Source organism: Anneissia japonica, unplaced genomic scaffold (genome assembly GCF_011630105.1).
Source record: "Anneissia japonica isolate Jap-2015-1 unplaced genomic scaffold, ASM1163010v1 scaffold263_len647688_cov178, whole genome shotgun sequence".
Taxonomy (NCBI): domain Eukaryota; kingdom Metazoa; phylum Echinodermata; class Crinoidea; order Comatulida; family Comatulidae; genus Anneissia; species Anneissia japonica.
The window spans coordinates 389,353-412,096 of record NW_022734777.1 but is presented as its reverse complement, the minus strand read 5'-3'; the positions used below and the strand labels follow the sequence as shown (position 1 = coordinate 412,096).

At 32.4% G+C, this 22,744-nt stretch overlaps 1 protein-coding gene across 2 annotated transcripts in view; it reads left to right on the top strand.

The window, feature by feature from the left end:
- Positions 1-22,744, top strand: part of LOC117116462 — a 50,861-nt gene that overhangs the window by 4,096 nt on the left and 24,021 nt on the right. The window contains exon 2 of one of the 2 annotated variants that reach the window (XM_033260511.1): positions 8,443-8,506. In XM_033260511.1, the coding sequence (XP_033116402.1) occupies positions 8,443-8,506 (64 nt within the window). Of the gene's footprint in view, positions 1-8,442; positions 8,507-11,143; positions 11,177-22,744 lie in introns of those variants that run through there. The other variant, XM_033260512.1, reaches the window with a different exon arrangement.

Here is a 22,744-nt window from a genome sequence, read left to right as displayed (position 1 = left end):
CAACACAATAAAATGTGTTGTCAGTCCCATTGAACAATATTGCTAACAAAACCAATACAACCTGTTGGGATAACTAAAGAAGAAATTTAAAGAATTATCAAACAAATTGAAAGTAAACTGCTTATATAACGTTAATCAGATCCAAGTTAGGAAACAGTACTACTGGACTTATTGGGACACATGGAAAGATCAGTTCGGAGACATGCTATAAAATTTGTAGACATAGGACTGAAGTGTTCAAAGTGATTGACAAGTGCAGCTTGTCAATCTCTCTCTACTGGGGGCTCATGCTGGGTGGGTTACCTTAATAAAATGTGATCGGCTGTGCCAAAACCAGCCGTTTGTGGGAAAATTTCAAAATTGAGTTTTTGGTGTTTGAGATTCTGCATGAATTCTTTTTTAGAACAGTCTTTATTTGATAGAAATTGGTTGAGTATTTAGCAAATTTATGAATATTGACTTCATTGGATATTATCATTCAGCCATGTTGGTTTTAAGAGAGCAGATTCCAAAGATTCCAAAATCAATAGTTTATTATTAAAATTTGTATTGTAAAAATAATTTTAATATACTTTTCAATTAGATTTAGTGACTGATAGTTTGCAGAATTTGTCTTCTATATATCTTCCTTTATAAAATGCAAAAAAACATGAATATGTTCAAAATTCTGATTCTCAAACGTTTTGGGCGTTTGTGCGAAATTATAAATTACAACAAGCGGCAGGTTTTGCCAGAGCCTGTTGCAAATATTGCTGAATGATTAAGTAACCAGAACCCTAAAGTTACTGTATAAACATTATTATGGTTGATCAAATCAAATTTATGTTTTTTTTACTTTATGGCTGATGCTTTAAAAAATACCCTCTAGATAAGGCATGATACCAAATGCGTGACCATACTTTTTATTCAGAGCCCACCTCCAGCAAAACAATTTCCCATGAATAAGTTCTTTTTTGATAGTATAAAATTGAGAAAAGCCATTTTGCAAATTGAAGCAATGAACTTGTTAGTCTTTTACAAGATGTCCAGACATAAATGTAAACAATCGCATAAATAATACGCTTCTTATATTTGCAAATTCTTTGAATTAGTTGGTAGTAAATTTAAAGAGTTTTTGTAATGAGTAATCACTTTCAGTTTGCGATATGGGAGGTTCATGACTTATTCAAATCTTTTAAATTAGTATGCCCATATATAATCATGATGTGCCTATGTGATGTCATCCTGACCAAAGTTAGCTATATCACATGTTTTTGTCTAATGAAATTTCATAGTCTGGCAGGGCTTTAGCACACTATGTTTTTACAATGACAATAGATTGAGGTTTTCTCGATTTTACCAAAGCATTGAATTCAATTGTAAATTCTGAAACAGGTTTTCCCTACATGTCTGAACTTTCACCTTTTAGTTCTTTTGTGGCCTTTTATAACATTCTTTTGCGGTTCTGAATGCATATACACAAAGCAATTTTGAAATCTGTACTCAAACTAAGGTGAGCGAAATCAATAGGGTGTGGTTTGTGACATGTCATTCATGTGGAATGAAGCGTTACAAGAACAAACACAGTGCGTCCACTTGGGGGCTTTAGGCAGGTGGTATTATGTACTGATAAAGCTGAAAATGGCGCGAACTGTAGGCCCACTATTCAAGAACACTCTAGCCATTGCCTGATCATTAAGTAACAGAATAGAATAGCTGAACGATCACTGCAGATCCTTGAAATTGAAGTAGGCAATATTTGTACTAAACTTTAGGTTTAGCAATGCGTATAAACAAGATTCTGGTAAGTCTGGAGATACTATTGTATATTTACATTTCTACATTCTTAATGAGGGAGTTCTATAAAACTTCTGTTGTCTGTGAAATAACATGAGTAAATAATATAATTTTTAATTATTACCATTTTATTAATATATTTGCCAGTCTTCAAGAAAAATTTTTCTGATTTTATGATGGATAAATAAAACAATTCGGTATATAAAATTTATTACGGTTATGTCACAGTGAAAACTTGGGGTTCCAAAGCGCTGTGCAGACTTTCAAATTTGATTTGACAAGAACATGTGACATTCCTAAATATGGTCATGATGACATCACATCATGACCATATATAGGCACATCATGACTATATATGGACATACAACATTGTTAAAGGAAATTTGATAGCAGTGGGCAGAGTTTAAGTGTGGGTAGCATCTACCGTTGTATCCATGAGTCCCAAGTGCAGCTCACGCTGTTTCAAACTACTAGTACTAAGATGAAGTCAGTCTCTATGTTAGGACCCTAATTCAGCCCCACCCAATAGCGTACATCAGTGGTAGTGCAACATACATACTACCTTCATCAAACATATTTCTATTTCAGCTAGGCCTATGGTCATAACATATCCCAAATTTCTGATCAAAATGCTTATAGTTATTTTTTTTTTTGAAATATTAATTTAATATCAAATGCATTTTTCATTCATATTTTTAGATAGTATAACTATAAAACTGCAGAATGGAAGGAATATTAGTTTGTATGCTTTTGTTAATTAAATATCTCTGCATTGATAGGGTGTTGGTACATGCACTATTCTTTACAACTCATTAATTTTTATTATTATAATTTATTATGTGACAATAGTTAATTTTCATAACACTACATACCCAATAGGAGAAGATTTGATTATTAAATATGCTGGCATGCAATAATTTAAATTTATTAACATCTCAATTGCCAGTAGAAGTACTGAAATGGAAGGGACTATAGTTTTATTTGCATAATGAAACTAAATAATTAATGAATGTCTTTGATTCAAATAATTTATTTCCAGTACAGTGGCGTATCTAGAGGGTGCGCGGGGACGCACGCCACCCCTTACCCCAAAGCTGTAGCTTGGTGGTTAAGATGCTTGCCTTCCAATCCTAGGGTCATGGGTTTAAATTGCATGTAAAAAAAAAAAACCATAATAAATATTTGAGAAAAATGTATGTCCCTGTCGGGATTCGAACCCAAGACCTTCTGAATACCGTTCGGATACTCTACCAACTGAGCTAAAAAAACCTTCTAAAAACAAAACAGTTTTCAAAACTAAAACAACTCCACTAACTAATTACCACAAAGCTTAATTAGGCAAAGATTGTTTATACCTTGTTTAGTGAAAAATCCAACAGCCAATAATCTTGATTTCAAATAAATATAAAATTTTATTTTATTTCTTATAACACCCTATGCTCTCCTGAAAAACAAGATATATATATATTTATTCCTTAATTATACAGATTTAAAGCATTTATCAATCTCATTACTTTAATGTTTACATTCTTCAATACAATTTTATTTTTAATTTCTCCACCTAGATGCTTTTGGCAAAATCATGTTTTTACATTTTTTTCTCAACCTTTATAAATAAAATATGAAAAAGTCTTGTCTTAACCGTAACTGAATTCTAGCATTGGGGAGGGAACAATACCTTAATACTAAACAGGTTACCATGTATGAATAAGTAATAAATAAGTATTAAATAAGAATTAAATAACATTTTTGCCAATAGTTCCAAAAAAAAAAAATTATTTAAATATGTTAGGGAATGTTTGTTGTTAGGTCTTCCTTGTGCAAACTAGCCACATATCTATGGAATCTTGTATGGCAAACCAATAAAAAAAATGATTACTCACTGAACGCCTGTAAAAAATCTGTTACAAACCCATCAGCTTATATGTCAAGCCTTATGGATGTAACCACTTGATAGTGATTAAGTATCTATGTTGGTAATCTTGGTCATTCAGTTTTATGTTTTAGTATCGTCATGTATTCTTGGCTTACATAATAAATAAAAAAAAAATGTGTGATTTCATTTGTTTAACGCTTAGTTTTGTAGTATGCTTTCGTATATAGAATTAAATCGGTGGCAGATTGAAGGGGGAGGTTTTGAGCACCTTCCCCACCCTAAATTTTTCAAAATTATAAAAATAAATTGAGAAAAAAATATGAATTTTAATTAAATTTAAGTCTCAGAGTGTCAGGTGCCACAATCATAAATTTTCTTTGCTGGCCCCAATCATGGTGGGATGGAGGTGGGGAGATCTATCTGTGATCGTCCCTCCCTAGGCCCCCTCTAATTCGATTTCCTGGATCCGCCACTAGAAATACAGGAAAGGAATAAAATTGATTCATTTTTATTCAATACAAAACATTTTGTAAAAAAAATAATTGGAAATGTGAAACAGGGGTAGCTTAAGCAAAATATGTTGCTATAATATAACTCAATGGATCTAAACTACTCCTGTATGTTCTTATCAATGAAATATTATCTATCGTCTTTGTAATTCAGTCAGCTAAACAGGCTGGAATAGGCTCATCTTGCTGGACGGTAGACGATGTGTCAGTGTTATGCGATCGTTTTGCTCTTCAATATAGATTTTAAATTGTTTGTTTGTCTTTGTTGTATTTTTGTGAAATTTCTACTTTTTAGGCATAAAACTTACCTACCCATTTTTTTTTTAATTTCCCCTCCCCAAAACGTGGCCAACAAAAAAAAATTTGTTTGGCCCAAATAATGATTTGAGGAGTTTTGTAGCAAAACATCTGTAACATTTAACATCTCATTGAAGTTAAAAGTTGATATGTAAGTTATTTTATCCTTCTTAATGGGCAATTCAGTGTTTTAATAACAGTAATAAACTATAAAGATATTAATAAAACTAAATAAAAAGTTATATTTATAGAACTTATATTGCAAGAAACCCTCCTGTCCTCCACATAATATATATAAACAAGTTCTCTTAATCTCGAAAAATTTGATGAGGGCAGTGAAATAGAGGCAGTAGAGAATATTGGCCCTAATGGCCGCCCATACAAGAAAGATCTGTTAATCAATCAGCTAAGTTTTTCTAGTGGCCCTAACGAACGCCCATACAAAAAAGATCTATCGATTAATCGATCAGCCATGTATTTCTAGAGCTCATCGGAGCTAAAAAAAACCCCCAAGCAACAAATGTGTTAGAAACATTGTATTCAAAAGCAATAAAAACTAATTTGTTAATAAATTTGTTCTTATTATATATCACGAGTGAATTTCCTGCACGATTAATATCGTAACGGTACTGGGTATGGTCTTACAGGAGCTCGTGCTTCATACAGGTCATTGCATTTGTAGAAAAAAGACTGTAATGGTGAAAGCGTACCTGTCATTAGCCATAGTAATCTGGAAAAAAAAAAACTTGTTTAATTTTTTTTTTTTGAGATGTATTGTTTCCTGTCAGAATCATACACTCTCAATTACAAATCATTTAGTTCTATAAAATAAGCTATAGGGCTAAGCTCATGTGTTACTCCTGTTCTGTTAACTAGGATTTTATCTGTCAAAAAAGCAGGTGGTTTCTACTTACAAATTTTGATTTATACATTTTCCAAGTAAAATAAATCAAATTAATTAAAAGTCAAGCATTGATTAATTTATTTAGTAGATCTTTCCTTCCTCAAAGTTATTATTAATTTTGTCATAAAACTTGGCCTACTTTATGCAAACATTATTAAAGAAAAAAAAAGGAAATTTATGCCAAAGGTAGCCCAAAATTAAAGTGGATGGTGATTCAACCATGTTTGCCACTGTGGCGTACCATTTATAGTAAATTTGTACACTACGTGTACATAAAAATTTTGTAGTCCCTTCATTCTTGGCTTTGAATATGTCAGTGGATAATGTGATGGGCGTATGAATTGTGTTTAAATCTGTAGAACCGTTAAATTGTAAGCGGTTCTATTTGCTTTTTTTCTGCTCCTTTTATCTCAGTTGTTGACCGTTCTATCGAACATTGATTGTAAACACTCAGACAGAACTGTTGTGAATGATCGAAGAGGAATTAGACTGAATATGTCTAGGTCTATAAATACTGAGTTAATATCATGCCTATCCACAGTGTGGTTGTTGGTCTCATCAGGAACAACTTTATCTAAAAAGGGTTTGTTTACCTTACATTATACAAGCTGAGAGTTGCAAAGGTTTGTGTTGATAGCCAATTATTAAATATGTTTTACATCTTTTAGATACCATGAACTAGGAAGTCGAAAGTATGATGGGATTGGTATGAAGGTATGCGATCATCAATAGTAACAAGAGTGGGCACTCGATAGAATGCATTTACCTTGACCTTTAACCTTTTTACCCCAAATTATAACACTTCCCTTAATAGACCAATATGTGCCACTCCAATAAATGTTGTGGTGATGCATTCATTAGTTTTGGCATTCCTGCTAACAAACAGATAGACAAACACGGTAAAGATAACCTCAGTGGCAGGGATAATAATATAATTAATAATTTTTAAACTAAATTAAATAATTTACTGCAATTTAAAGTAAATTATAGATGTAAATTTGTGGAAGTAATTGAAACTAAAATGTTACTAGAAAAATTTAGAAAAGTTTATTAGGCTTATGCCGTACCAGATTTCTCAACTCATTCATACCTTTTGCAATAAGATATTACATTCCTAAATATATATTTAGGAATGTTTATGTTACTTGCTTTGCTTTTCAATATTTGTTTAATTAACTCGAATATCTAAATTAATGTTTATCACTTGTCTCTCTGTATTTATTAACTGTATATATATTGGCCATATCTTTTTTCCATATTTATTGATTATTTTTTGGTATTCTTGTTATTTATTTTATTATGTATTATTTTCGATGTTTGTACATATTTTTGTATTTGTATGTATTAAAATGGTTTCACCCAAACTAAATTTCTGTATTTTGGACAATAAAATAATCTTGAATCATTCTTTCTTGCTTGTTTTTGAGATTGGAACAAATTTTTAGACTGAAAAATAAACAAAATGAGGTCATCATTCAGTTGTCTGGGAGGCTGATATCTAACATGCTATAAGTTTGGTGGCAAAATTGAATTTATTCTTCTTGCCCTCAATCTTTCCAGCCTTGTGCATAGGTATGCATGAGTTTACAAAACCATATACTACTGACAAATTGCGTAACTCCCATCTGGTGACAAACCATCTGCAATTGACTCAGTGACCATTTTGGAAAAGTTGTTTGTGTTTCTTTTTATTCCGATTGCACTATGAATAATTTAAACTTAGTGTGGGAAAAACATGTGCTGAGAGTTGCCATCCATGCTCTAAAGTTTGTCTTTGTTGTGATCCCTTCATGTTGAAAACGCAAGGGTTCTTTGAGAAAGGCATCAATAACACTTCTTTTAACGCTCTTTATTTACGAGCCAAGCAAAACTAATTTGCAGCCAGTTCGTTAAGTTTCGTAGATATTCAGGTTAATGAAGCGACTTTAGTTTGTGCAACACTTCAAACAGCGAAACCACATGCAACAAATTATCAAAAGCGGACTATAAATTATATTCTAGTTTATTTTGGTAATTACTGCCCTTAATCAATGAATTTTAAGGTCTGATAACTTTTATATTAATAACTTGTGCCTTTATTATATAAACACTTTGTTTGTGCATTTGTTGTTGAAAACCGAACTATTTGAATTTATGAAATATTTACTTGAATGTAGTAATCGTACAGTCCAGAATATCAGAGAAAAAGTTTGAAAAGTAACATTGGAAACGCTGATGTTGTACGCATATATTTAATTACACAAGATAGTAAGATTAAAACGAAGAGTGTTACAAAAGCTGGGCATTTACTACGCCCAATTGTTCAGCCAACGCTATTCTATGGAGAACGCAATGCCACAACGTGTGCAAAACGAACCGTTTTTAATGATAATTGAGAATTGGAAACTAAATCCCCATTCCAATGAAAACTCAATATCTTAGAATTGTATAACCCACATGGTGGGACCGATTTTTCCCCATGGGGTGGGAAATGCATTTGCACCACCCACACCCCCTAGCCTACACCCATGAAGAAACTCCTCAAGAAGTATTAAAGAAGGGAAACAAAACTTGAAGAGGGTACAAAACCACACTTAGATCCTGACAATCAATAATCCAAACTTAGGCCTTGAACAAATAGTTGGATCCAGAAAATTTTGAAAGATTGAAAACCCTATAGAAATATTTGAAATATTATTTAATTTTTTTAAATTAATAAATGATAAATAATATTAATAATATTTACATTAAAGCTATGCTGTAAAGCAAAATCAGATTGGTGTGATGAAAAAAGTCATTCAAATTTATTCATCTTTATTTTTAGAAGTTTTTTTTTCCAGACTTTTTGAAACAGTACATCTTTAATAGGAAGATCTTTATGTTGATTTATAAGATAACATGAAACCTTTTAAAATCTTGTTATGAAATGGTATTAAAATAGCTATTGACATGAGTGTCATAAAATGAATTTTCAAAATGTGTCCCATTGTAATTAAAAGCAATGAGGCATTACGTATAGATCATATACAAATGCTCAGGAGAATTGAGTGTAAATTCCTCAAATCGTTTATAATCTGAATTTTTTTTTTCATATGTTTTAGAAATCATCAGCTGAGCAGTGCTGGGAATGGAAGCACGCATGAAGAAGGAGGCCAGTATATGCAGGTGAGTGTAGCTTGTGTGCATGTGACATGCCTTAATATGGTCATGATGACATCATATCATAACCATATATAAGCATTTCATGTCCATATATAGGTACATCATGACTATATATGGGCATACAACAGTTTTTGTCACATAAGATTTAAGCTTTGTCCACATTATTAAATTTCATGTGACAAATAAATGTGATATGCATATATTTGGATGTAATGACATCATCACGCCCATATATGGGCACATCACACACATTTGTTACATCAAATTTGTTAGTGTGGACAAGAACTTTGCACTTCACATCACATTAAAATTCTTCTGGGTGTAGTGATAATAGGTTGTTTTCGCCGCACCATGTTAACCTTAACGGATGACATCATAATTTATTCATCTTGCGTTGCTGAGTACGTTAATTTCAGGATTTTAGGTGCTCGATGTATGTTAGTTACGGGTTCCCGCATGCGTATTTTGATTTGTTTACATAAGCGGTGGAGCTATGGCATTGCATTTTGGGTACTAACGTGTAAAGTTAAGGTTAACATTGTGTGGCGAAACTACCTACTACAGGGATTCGTACTGTATCTGATTATGAGCGAGTGATTCCTCTGATGATATACCGTAAAACCTCGAATTAAAGCCCACTGGGCTTAATCTCGAGAAAAATCCCATCTTGAATTGAACCCCCATCTTTAATTTGCAAAATTAGCCTCGAAAATAAGCCTATGGGCTTCCTTTCAAGGTAGCATAGGCTTCTTTTTTCGAGATACAGTAAACTGTACATGGATATCAAAAAACAAAATAAATTAAAACATGCTTGGTTTATATAGTAGTTTAGGTGCTGTAATGCCAGTTAATACACAGCTCCATGATACAGATTCCTAAACTTAACAGCATTCGTTTTGAAAAGAAGTCCCCATCCAAAGTTTGCATAAAAAAGAAGCAGCGAGGTTTTACAGTATTTAATACTAGCATATTTTTGCTGTATATTATTTACACTATTGCAGTTAAGATGCTTATGAAATATCAAATAAGCCAATAACAAATAGATTAAAAAATGAATGGGTAGGATCATACAGAAATATGAATATAATAAATTGATGGGTGGGTAGTGAGGTGGCCGAGTACACATTCAAACAATTCCTGCATGGATAGATGTGCTGGTACTGTTGGCATGATAGGCAATTTTATTATAATTCTTATAATTGCTGTAGGAAATGAGTTAAGATTGGATTTAATAGGGCTACATAATATGTTTAGACATGATATTAGTAATGAACTTCAGGCCAATATTATGCATACTTGTGTTGTGGAAAACACAAGTAACCTACTTGGTTTAATCATTAATACTTAGGGTACACCACATGGATAATTTCTGAAAAGAAACAGGAAAATACTTATATGTTTGAATAGTGCGACTTCTTACTTTGGATCAAAAAATTTCCCTGTTTGGATTTTCTGCAGATATCATTCTCCTGAAGATTGAAGCAACTCAATTGAAATGTAGAGACATTTTCATCAACAGTTCTTTTCAGAACTATCCATGTGGTGTACTGCAAGCATTAAATATATTATTACTTTGCCATGAAAACCTTCAAACCACATTACTTGATAAAGTAAAAAAGAGAAAAAAAATAGAAGGGGCAGCTACCTGGTGGATGGAAGGTGGGTAAACTGGTAGAACATACACTGTACACTACAATGTAAAAGAGAAAAAATAGAAGGGGCAGATATCTGGTGGAGGGTTGGCAAACTGGTGGAAGATATACTGTATACTAGATAAACGATTGATACTTGGTGAAGGGAGTATACCTGATAAAGGGTAGATATCTGATTAATGTTGTATACCCGGTGAAGGATATACTGGCTACAAAATAGATTCATAGAGAAGTTTATAGTCACCAGGGTAGATATCTGGTGCAAGGGTGGGGCTGACATATTTGTGGCGACGTTTCGAATATAAATTAAATATTTCCAGAACAGAGATACTTAGGTTTTTTTAAACAAGAAGTAACAATTGTTCATCATAATGACAGAAAACCAGCAACTTGATACATTTGACCCATTACATTCTTATACACTTTCATTTTCATTTACAATTTTTGCTTGTTAAATATTCCAATTCCTAATTTATTCATGCTTTGTTGAGTATGAAAAACCAACTGTGTGAGTGAGTTTGTGTGTGTATAATACATGTTACTTCCAGTGGTCGAATCCTGCTCGAGAATATCGATAAAATGTTGTTTATGGCTGGCCTAGTGTTCCCGAAAGAAATTACCAATCATACACAGTATTCTGTGAGTTATAATCGTCACGCTGTAGAAAACAATGTATAAAATTCACGGCAGTCTTTTCTCTGATTTGCTTGCTTATCGTCTTCTCGTGAACATATTCAAAGGTAGGTTTGTGATACATCGCAAATCACAATCAACCAAAGTTCCCTTTTGTTTGAGTATGGTTTCTATGTAAATACAAACGTGAAGTTTTCGTTTAATGTTTGCATTGCCTTGTGACAAGGTCAAATGGGAAATCGATTGCATCCCTGTTATTTAGAAATTTAGGTTAGCAAATGCATTGCACATTTTGTAGCCTGAACTAGCAGCTAGGTGAAGAAAGGAGTCTAGAGTATGATGGTTAGCTGTAGAATCAAGGGTTTAATCCATGCTATCTGCAGTAAAGGTAAAGAATTGTAGGCCTAACATTCTAGAGTAATAGGACCATTATATGCTTATATTATTCATTTAAAAAACGTTTTTTGATATGACAGAGGAGAGGCCAGTGGGCATGGTGGCTGAATATCACTACAGGAATTGTTTAGTTTATATATATATATACATATATATACATATTTATATTATATATATATATATATATATATATATAATATAAATCAAGATAGCCGTTAACACTGTTAAATTATATATAATAAATCATCAAAGAAAGGTAAATACAGTGTTTTATAAAGGACAGTAATTCTGTCTCTTATACACATCTAGATGTGTAACATCGCGAAGCATAGCTCTCAACGAATGTAGTCCTGTAAATAAAAGAATAAAGAAATTGTGTAATAAAATGCCTCTGGCGGGACTCGAACCTGCGACCTCTCGCTGTCAAGACGAGCGTCATAACCATTAGACCACGGAGGCTTCATGGTTGAACAGATTCAAATTCCACCAGATACACTCCATTACACAATAGGTACGGCTAGAAACAATATAGGTACATATAATATAAATCAAGATAGCCGTTAACACTGTTAAATTATATATAATAAATCATCAAAGAAAGGTAAATACAGTGTTTAATAAAGGACATTAATACATCGCGAAGCATAGATCTCAACGAATGTAGTCCTTATTTACAGGACTACATTCGTTGAGAGCTATGCTTCGCGATGTATTAATGAAAATTAATTATTTAATTATTTTATTGAAAAATAAAAGAAAATTGCTTTTTAATATATTCATGTTCTCCACATTGGCTTCATATTGCCAAAGTATTTTACTATTAGTTTTTCTGTACTAAAGTATACATGCACATTCTTATGCTAATTTCTCAGATTAACATTTACCAGTAGTGACAGTCGGCTGGTTTTGGGATGGCAAGCCTTAATTCATTTATTTTGATGTTGGTGGCCAACAAAATGCAACAAACACTTGGAAGGTTTTTTCAAAATGAGCACACACTGTGCCACTGCCATCCTAGGTGTGAGCTGTGCATATATTTATATTACTGTACCAGGATAAATATTTTTTTTATGGTGTACCAACAATTGCTCTGAAAATTTGCAAACTGACTTCTCTTCAGGTAGGCGCTTCACAGAGCGTGGATAAAATTGTCGTCGGAAGTCTGCCGAGCCAAAGATACTAGAAATACAAGATAGAGTTCTCGCATTGTAAAAATGAGGCGGAAGTCGTGCCCAACGTAGGCGGCGCCCTTTTTAACCATTCAAGTTTACTATACTTCGTGCCCAACGTACAGGGCGCCCTTCTGTTGCTAAGTATATCCAGACGCAAAAGGCGCCCTTCCTTTTCCACTAATGGAGGAAAACTTTTTCACTAAGAGTGCATCTGGCCATGCGATTCTGCGCTGTATTGTTGTTTTATTCTTTACTGATTCATGATTATGCTTTAATTGTTTTGTGTATTATTTGGATAATAGCAACGATTTCTACCGCCACCAAGGAGGTTATGTATTCACCGATGTCTGTCTGGGTGTCTATTCCAGTTTGTTTTTATATCTAGTATCTTTGTTGAGAATTGATAATAAAATATGCAACGACTTGGTAACGAAAGTTTGCCACAAGTTTTTTTAGATCCAGCTGTAGGGGGCGTCCCATTTTTCGTATTCCCACCATGCATTTCGGTGGAACATGGTGGAACACTTTTTTTGTGTGGAGAACTCTATCTTGTATTTCTAGTATCTTTGGCCGAGCCCATTGAGTAGTGCATTATGCCTTCATTTGATGTTAATTAACTTTGTCAACTTAATAGATAATTGTAAACTAAAGTGCATTATTATCAATTATTAACCCATGTTATGCAATTTGTAATTATTTCGTTTTTAAAATTGGGGGAGAACAAGGTGTATTTAAATTATTTTAGTTATATTTTCAACCAGTATCTCCTTGAGGGTTTTTACAGTTCTCTATTTAAACAAAAGTGTAATTAAGGTAAAATACCAGTACTGCCTGCATGTATAAATTTTCTAGTTTATTTTAATGCAAATGTCATTGCTATACCTCATGAATGATAGTTACCTGTAGGTAATTAACATTTTATTGGTTTGATTCCACTCTATTCTATACAGTATTTGCAATGAGTATACAGTATATTTTACTGTAGGCAGAGGTGTGGTAGTCGGTTTTGGTTAGTACTTTTTTCCCAGTGTATGCATAAATATGGCATGTGCGCATGGTGGCATTGACGAATGGAATGTTATAACCTATAATGTTTCTGATGTACAGGTATAGTAATATGTATAATGGAGAATAATATGTCCTACTTTGATTATCTAAGAGAGTACAATGCAGTACCCCAACTACAGTAGGCCTTGTAGAGCAAGTACTGAAAGCCAGACTTTTTTTATATCTTATTTTGCGAATCCACCGCCCTCCGATATTAATAATATTTTTGACCAATTAGCGCACCTGCTGCGTCAAAAAACTGGAAATTTCTGGAAAAAATTAAAGTTTAAAAAAAATTTTATTATGCCCTGAAATCTTTAAAAATAAGGTATGTACAGTATAATTTCTTCCTATTAATATTAATTTAAAGCATTTAACCATACCATTTCTACACTGTTGAAATTCAACAATAAATTTTATTTCTATTTTATCCTCCGTCTGGATGTTTCTGGCAAAATTATTTGCTAAATAAGAAAACAAAATTTTATTTTTATTTTTTTTCCACCCGCCTCTGATGATCTTTAAAAAAGTAAGTTTGCGAAACAACAAATAAAAAGTCTCGCTTAATGTATTTTAGGAATTCCCCATATGCAAGATTACATCATAGATTCGCTCACATGACTAGAATACTGTAATCAAGTTTAGGCTGGTAGAATTGAATCCAAGACAGTACATTTTCTCAAGCACGATAGAGGGGTTACACATTTAATATTAATTTTAGTGTTAGTAATAATTAAGGTTGTACAGTAATTATATTTTTGTTTCTTAATATTATAATTGTACTATACTCTGTGTGAATATGACAAATGCATTGTAGGTGTGAATCTATTTTCTGTGTTACAATTAATTTGTACTAAACTCGAAGACAAGGAAAACAATAAATTGCGAATTTAATTTCTTTTTAAACTGCTGCTAAACATTTGTAAGTTTTAAATGTGCTGTATAAGCCAAGCCTGCATTAATATTAACAAATGGTTATCATGCTCAGAGTATGAGATGTGCAATTAATTTGTTTAATTAAATTTAATTTGTATTTTTCAATTATATTTTTTTAGTTTCCAAAGGGAATTTTACTATGGAGATGTTCCATACTTTAACATAAGAAGTACATACTGTATTGACATTGGTGCTAATAGAAGAAAAGTTTGTTTTTAATCACTTGAGTGATTTTTCTTACTCAGCATGTTTAGAGTAGGGGCTTTCAAGGGGCCACATATGTTCCTTTTTATGCCACTGTTAACATACTGTAGCTGACAGACAGTTCATATTGATGTCCATAATATAAAAGTAGGCCCACAATTGGTAAACAATTCAATTTTGATGATTAAATCAACGAAAATTGAATTGTTTTTATATGGGCCTCATGGCATTTGCTAATACATATTTGATGTAAATTTGTCGTTTGATGGATTTTCTGTTTCTAATTTATGTAATGTGGCACATAGCTACTAATAATAGTCAATTAAGCCTGAAACAACAAGCTTGATTTCCATAAAATCGCTGAATGTTTTTGCCACCCCGTCATCAACAGCACAGTGTACTGATTTCAATGAATGCACTGTAGCGATTTTATGGAAACCAGGTTTACTTGTCAAAGTATGGTGGGTAAAACAAAAACAATGAGTAGGCCTTGTATATGGTTTATTCACCAGTTTGTACAGCAATGCATGTTCTTTTACTAGAATACTTATTTTTTGCCAATTAAAATGTCATTTTGTATGCAAAATGAATCAAGTATGTAGTGATACTCATTGCGATTTGTTGTCTTGGTGACTACGATTTCAATAGACATTGGCTTCAGATATACAGTACATCAGGGAAGAGCAAAGTTTTCGATTTGAAAATTTTAGCAGGTCTTAAACTAAAGGCCTGTTTTGCAATATGACGATAATGATCAACGATGACAAGCTAAGAAGCAATTGTTCATGTAGAAAATAAAAGAAATACAACAAGAAGTTTTTACACTAGCATGATTTGATAACGATTCATTATACGATAACAAAATATTTTCACAAATCAAATCAAACCAAATCAAATGATTTCATAATCATGTAAAAACTAGTTAAAAACGCTTTTATCGTTTTTACACGATTATGAAATCATTTGATTTGATTTTTTGAAAATATGTTATTACCATATACACAATAAATAGATATTGAATCGTGCTAGTGTGAAACTTCATGTATTTCTTTTTGTTTTCTCTATGAGCAATTGCACTTTAACTTTTTATCGTTGAATGTTATTGTCATAGTGTAAACAGGCCTAAATAGAACAAACGAGTCAAATTCATCTGTGTGATGTTTCATTCAAATATTGTGTTTGATCTTTATTGATTTCTCAATTGCTTTGGAGATGTGCCACCTTGATTAATGATACAAATCAAATTTCAAATTACTGTATACAGTATAATATTTTATGCATTTAAATCGTTTTCTACAGCTGTTGGTGGGGTTTATACAGTATTCGCTTGTGGAATTTTGTAGCTTATTGATAACTAAAAGCAAATATTGTGTTGTAAAATTGTAGGCCTACAGAACAAATTATCAATTAACATTACATAACAGGTCTAAATAATGCTATAATAACAGTTATGTTTAGAAAAAAGGACTGCAGCAAATCATTTCATCCGAGTTTGGGTCGGTCTGCAATGCATTAGTTGGAGGACTACTGTATTTAGGGATTAAATTCAAGGGTGGGAGTGGTCACCAGAAAAGAGGGGGGAGTTTGATAGGAAAGGGAATTTGCCTGTCTTTATCTAATATTGTTATGAGCATGCATCCTTAACTGAAGTAAAATGTTCCTTTAAATAATTTGACAACAAATCATTATTGATTATTGTATTGATTACTGTATTAATTAACAATTTTACTTTTTTCTCTAGAAAAAAACACATGAAATCCCCTTAGCATAACTGGAGATGGCTGTTTGCCACATATCAGTACAATTGATAAGAAAGGTAAAGTTTTATGTTGAGAATGTATGCAATATATACAACAAAAACACTTCCCCCTCCCCTAGAATTATGTGTAACCTGTATATATAGTGTTTAATGCTGTTGTTTCACATTTTTGTTTTTTAATTAACCATTTCACATTCTGCCCTAGAAAACAACAAAAAATACTTCTGCACACATATACCCAGGGCTGGTTCCCACATAGCAATATGGTCGATAGGAAAGGTAAGTTTTTGTTGAAAATGTATGCTAAGTGAACAAAAAAACCAATTAAAAAAAAAATTTGAATTCAATGTTTTAAATAAATTTTGCCTGTTTTTTTAAAGAGCTGAACTTCCACTTTAAATCATCTAGCCTTCCAACTAATATGTAAGGATTGATAGTTATACAAGCCCATGAATTTCACTGAATTGGCCAAGCTTGTTCAATGTAGGACAAGTTTTAAGTTTTTCATTGTGAAGTCCGAGCATCAGTTACAATTTTTGTCACCAGCCACTGAATACTGGTGTACTGTTATGGGTGGAGTGAGTGATTGCAGATTGGCACTTGAACTTCAACAAATTCCTGTATTTTGTGCAAGTGAGATTAACTGAACAATAATAAGCAATTAGTAGAGCTCCGCATAGTACACTATAGGAAAATTATTATACGAAGGTTAGATTTAATGCTTGAATAATTTTCCTAAGGGCCTGCAAGGCCCGAAAGAAATTTTTGAATGCATTAAATCTAACCTAAGTATAATGATTTTCCATTTAGTGTACGATGCATGCTCTACTATATTGCTTTATATGTCAATCGCCGTCTTTTAATTTTAGTACAGTATTTTATAACCAACTGTTGTAGCAGTCATCGGTTGCTATAGTGATATGATCAGTATACGAGTTCGTATTTACATTTAGCTGTGCGTATGCTGATTTTTGCTCCTGCAGTATGCGTTTAATTAACTACACATCAGCAGTACAGTACGGATACGATGAATAACTATTGTGATAAAAAGAACATGTTTGTAATGCTATTTTGATAGACTTTCGTCAAAGATAAACATTTCAGCATTCAAGAGAGAATACAGTCACTGACGTCCTTTTTGGTCGGTGCATGCAGACAGGTAAAATCGTGCAATGATTTCATAACTAGGCTAGGCTATCGCCTAGTAGTAGTAGGAGGAGGCCCGGGCGGCCTCGTTCCTGGCCGTAGGCCTACATCAAAATTTGTTCCTTGAGTCTTTAAAATAGGTCTAGAATATTCCTATTAAACGTTCAGTTTGATGTGTTTATGAGGTGAGGATTTATTGATTCAATAAATTCCTTAATTGTTCATACTTAATATTGAATTTGAAGTAACTTTCTTCAGGTTCTAATTAAGGATGTTTTACAAAAGTAATTTTCAATTACAATTCAATTTTTATGTATTCGCAGTGACGAAAAATTATGAGGTATTTTTTTTGCACACGAACCATATGGAAACGTTTTTGTCACTTTTTATCATTTGCTAGTCCAGCTATTCCGAAAGCAGCGAACTGAGGTCAAATCAACCCCGCTGTACAAGCAGTTTGGATCGACCAATTAAAAACATTGGGTTTGTTTCATTTTCATTATGGGGTTAAATACTAAAAAAAACTCAATTTGCACAGTCAATATTCTTTTGTTAAAACTTGTATTTCAACACATATTTAACAGTACACATAGAACAATGTAAAGTGAACAAATTCTGAGATCTCCCTTCCCCTAGTCCACACTTTCGTGTTGGCAGGATTGGCTTAGCCTATTAAAATCATTTTTTTTGTCTATTTTCATTATGGGGTTAAAAGTACTAATGGATGGATTTTATATTTTCTTATTTTCCGATAAAACTACCCAACCAATCATACTAAGTTTTATATCAGCTTCAAGCTTATTATATTCTCTCCACAAATCCACTAGGGCCAATTTGAACAAACAAATAGTCTGTGAGTGAGGGAGTAAGAAACGAGCTCGGAACAGCCAAAAACCTCAAATTTCTTGAAATTCCCTATCTAAATCGGCGTGAGGAGCTGTTATAAATCGGCGTATTCCGACAAAACTGTAGGGATTTTTTTCATTTTTTCTTCACGAATTGGTAGATTAATATTTTTTACAACATAATCCACTTGGGCCATTACAAGAAAATCATAGATTTTGTACCAAAAACGTACTTTTGTGAAAAAAATCCAGTTTTCTCCAATGGTTAAGGCGACCTTGGAGAGCAAATGATACAACGTTTCCATATGCTAAAAAAATCAGGCCAAGCGTCCACTAATAGAAAAATTAATGGATTCTGGGGAATAAGCAAATACAATTGGGAGTTACAGTGATGATGTCACGATTGACTTATAACATTAATGAACATTAAACAATAGAGAGTGATATGCTATTATTCTCATCATGTTTACAATAGTATAGGTAGCCCTTTCTATCTACTAACCTCAGTATAAATTTCACGTTGACGCTGACTCTGTTACACGGGTCCGATAGTGCCTTGGTCTAGGCCTACAGAATAATCAAAACACTACAACATAGAGTATCACAAAAGGAGTGAATCTTGATACTGATATATTTGATGTGGTGTACGGTAAGAATGGCCCCGGAAAAAATGGCCCTGGTAAAAATGGCCCCATAAGACATGTAGGTAAAAATGGCCCCAATAATCAAATTCTGTATTAAAACTGATTTTCTTGAGTCAATATATGCATTTTTGTATCTTAAATAACTTAGTTTTTAAACGGAATCTAACATCAAACAAATTGCCATTTACAATTTACTTCTTGCAAGAATTAATATTCAATGATAAAATATTCAAAGATAAATGAAAAGCCATGAATTACACTTTTTATTTTTTTTTTTCCATTTAAATGTCAAAAAATAGCAACAACAAAATCAATAAATCAACATAGATCATGCATTTATTAATACTAAAATAATTTACTTGTGACCGATTTCACGGTAGAGGAATCACAATTTTCCAGAAATTCAATCCCCTACAAGCTCTGTCCAAATTAATAAATTTTATTTGACAAAAAATTGTTGTATGCCCATATATAGTCATGATATGCCTACTGTATATATGATCATAATGTGATGTGATGGCCATATTCAGGTACAGTATGTCACATGTTTGTCAAATAAAATTTGATAGTCTGGACAGGGCTTTAAAGCTTCAGTACAGAATTCCTCAGCCTTTTTAACATCGGAATAATTTAACCAACATGAACAAACGGCTTAAAATATTTATCTGTTAAGGAATGCTAGAACGGGTGTCCCTTCGTTCCATGAACTTATTCTTCCATTACTGTAAATGAAAGTTACTTGATAATGATAAAGTTAAATTACAATTTAACACCTATAGTTTTGTCTTTAACATAATTTTCTAATTTTTTTTTTTTTTATCTTTAATTCGAATATAGTTTGACAAAGAAGGTTTGTAGGTTTGGATTTGCATTAACTATAACATAACTCTACTGTGTTTGCCGTGATGGAAAAGTCTACTATTCTTTACTTTAAAATCCAGGATGGATTCAAAATGTCCCATTTGTTGTTACAATCACATTTTTACCAGTAATCCATTAACTTATATTATATATATATATTCGTTTTTTGTGACACTTAAAAAGAACATACTTCACGACTGAGTAGCATTCTTCTGGTTCTTTATTTCCATGAAGTGACCCAGAACAACAAAAATCAAAACAAACCAAACCAAACCAGTAAGTTTGTGTCAATAACACAGGAGCAAGTAGATTCACATGTGAAATAACAAATTATTCATCATCAATCAATTAATATATTCCAGAAGAATACATAAGCCATTAAGACTTGATATATTGAACAAACTAAGTAAGTATATAAAAGTAACATTTAAATTAATTAGGAAATCATTTACTATTATAATGCATACAGTATTACACAGTAAAGAGTAATCATAGCATAATAAAAGTAATCCATTAACACTTATAGGCAATTCCCAGAGTAATACCAATCACTAAATGAAAACGATAATTGTTCGTCAGTTATACCATATTATAATTTAATCGACTCACCCCTAGCACACACTGGGCAATCTGACTATAGTCACCAGTGACCAATCAATGTACGATATCTGTACGATATTACAATCTGAATAACTGCAATGGCAATACAAAATATTGCAGTGCACAAGTTAAAATATTAAATGTAATGAATTCATAATTAATAGTTATCATAAATTGCAATCTCTGTATTGGCACATCCTACAATGATTAGTTAACTCTGATCAAGAACAATAAGACTATAAGTAATAGTAGCATTATTAATCTCATCAACACATTATTTTCTACTAATTTATACAATCATATTCACTCGTGTAACCAATTTACTTGTCATTAAAATACATTTAAATTAAAATATAATTGTTGATTTACTATCAATATAGGCCTATAACATAGGCGCCGCCACCTTGGATTACATTCCATGGCGCAGCCATCTTGAATTGTTTGTTTATAGTATATTTATTTATTTATTCAACTGAACATAAACTTTTGTTTCAGTGGGACACAACATTTTGGTGCATTCAATGAGAAGGAAAAACAACTAAACTAAAAGAAACTAAAAGCTATACAAAACAATTATACAATAACAGTATACAGTACTGCATTGGTGTTAAAGCAAAGTCTACTAAATAAAAAACAACATTACAGTAGTAATACTAATTTTTTTTAAAGTTAACAAATTATTACGTTAGATACAGATAAGCACGAAAAAAAAAAAAATCATTTCAAATCAAAACACAACAACACAAAAGGTTACTTATGAGGTAGAGGCATGCAATAATAATGACCTTTCTTTCCACAGGTTTTTAGACAATGATTTGCTAAATTTATCAATTTCCACAATAATTTCCTTTTTATATAATTCATTTTCATTGCCAAGAATAAAACATACCTTTTCTGTAATATTTAAAGAGTTAAATTTATCCCAAACCTGGTGAAAGTTTAGTGATTTATTATTATTTAGTGGAGATTATTCTTAAAGTGTAATATTTCCATCCTTCTAATATTTTCAAGAACTGGACATACAAGCAGAAAATGATCAATGTCTTCAATGGAATTATCATTGCACACCTTACCAATTCCAGTGTCACTCTGATCATTAGACCATTTTTTAGTTCGCTGTTGGAGAGAGAGGGTATTTGAACGGAGCATAAATTTGATTGATGCTCCTTCAAAATCAGTACCGTCAAGAAGGTACTCCTCCATATTTTGTGACTTTTTAATTAATGAGTATCTTTACAATAGAAGGTTTGCTTTTAATATCATCTTTCCAGCAATTTAACAAATTTTGTTTTAGAGCATGTTCAGCTGCCCATATAGGATTGGGTATATCTCGATTATTTTTAATATAATGGAAAATACTCTTAATGTTATATTTCTGAAATATATTATCGACACAACCAAGTACTGTAATTTATAACTCAAGTTATTGATACCTTCAGATGCAGTTAGGGCTTTAAGTGCCAGCTTTGGCCAACGATCTTCTTCCATTTTAATAATGCGATTGATATAATTTAGTCTGAAAATGTTCTGGTAGGTAGTTGATGATGGGGGACCATCCAAGGTCTCCGTAAAGGGTAGAACAGAATGTGTTTCTTGGAGCCTTTAGAATACACCTCGCCATTTGCATTTGCAGCTTTTCAATTTTTTCAAGATCACTTTTGCTTCCGTTTACCGACACCGCACTTGCGTAATTGATAGATGGAAGTGCGATCGTTCGCCACAGGATGTTACCATAGTATACTCTATTAATTATTTAGATTATTGATAATTGATTTTATATAACCGATAAGACGATTTCCTTTCTTAATTACATATTCGGCATGATTATTCATAATTCTTGAGATAAGTACACCAAGGTACTTGTATGTATCTGTTTCATTTATGCTGTAATCACCTAATTTCCAAACTTTGTTTTTATTTACACATTTACCTATAACCATAACATTGGACTTCTCACAATTAAAAATTCAATTTCCGTTGTTTTGCAAATTTAGTAGCAATCTCAAGCATTCTAACCATGTATACTAGTATAGCGCCACCATGAGTTACAATATAACTATCATGTAATTAGTATGAGTCATCATCTACTGTGCTCCATGGTTCACCTTGAGTAGGTGGTCCAACCATGCCTATTATCTTTGTACAGTATCTATAAACATGCTATAAACTACATAAAGTGCACAGGGACGTAGCCAGGATTTTGAAAGGGGGGGGGAGGCGTTATGCGAATTACGTATGACCCCGGCGGGGTCAAGGGGGAGAATCCCCCTGTGAAGTAGTGCACTCTGAACGTTCTTAGGACTGTTTGAGAGGATAAAGTGAAAATTGCAATAGACGCATTATACA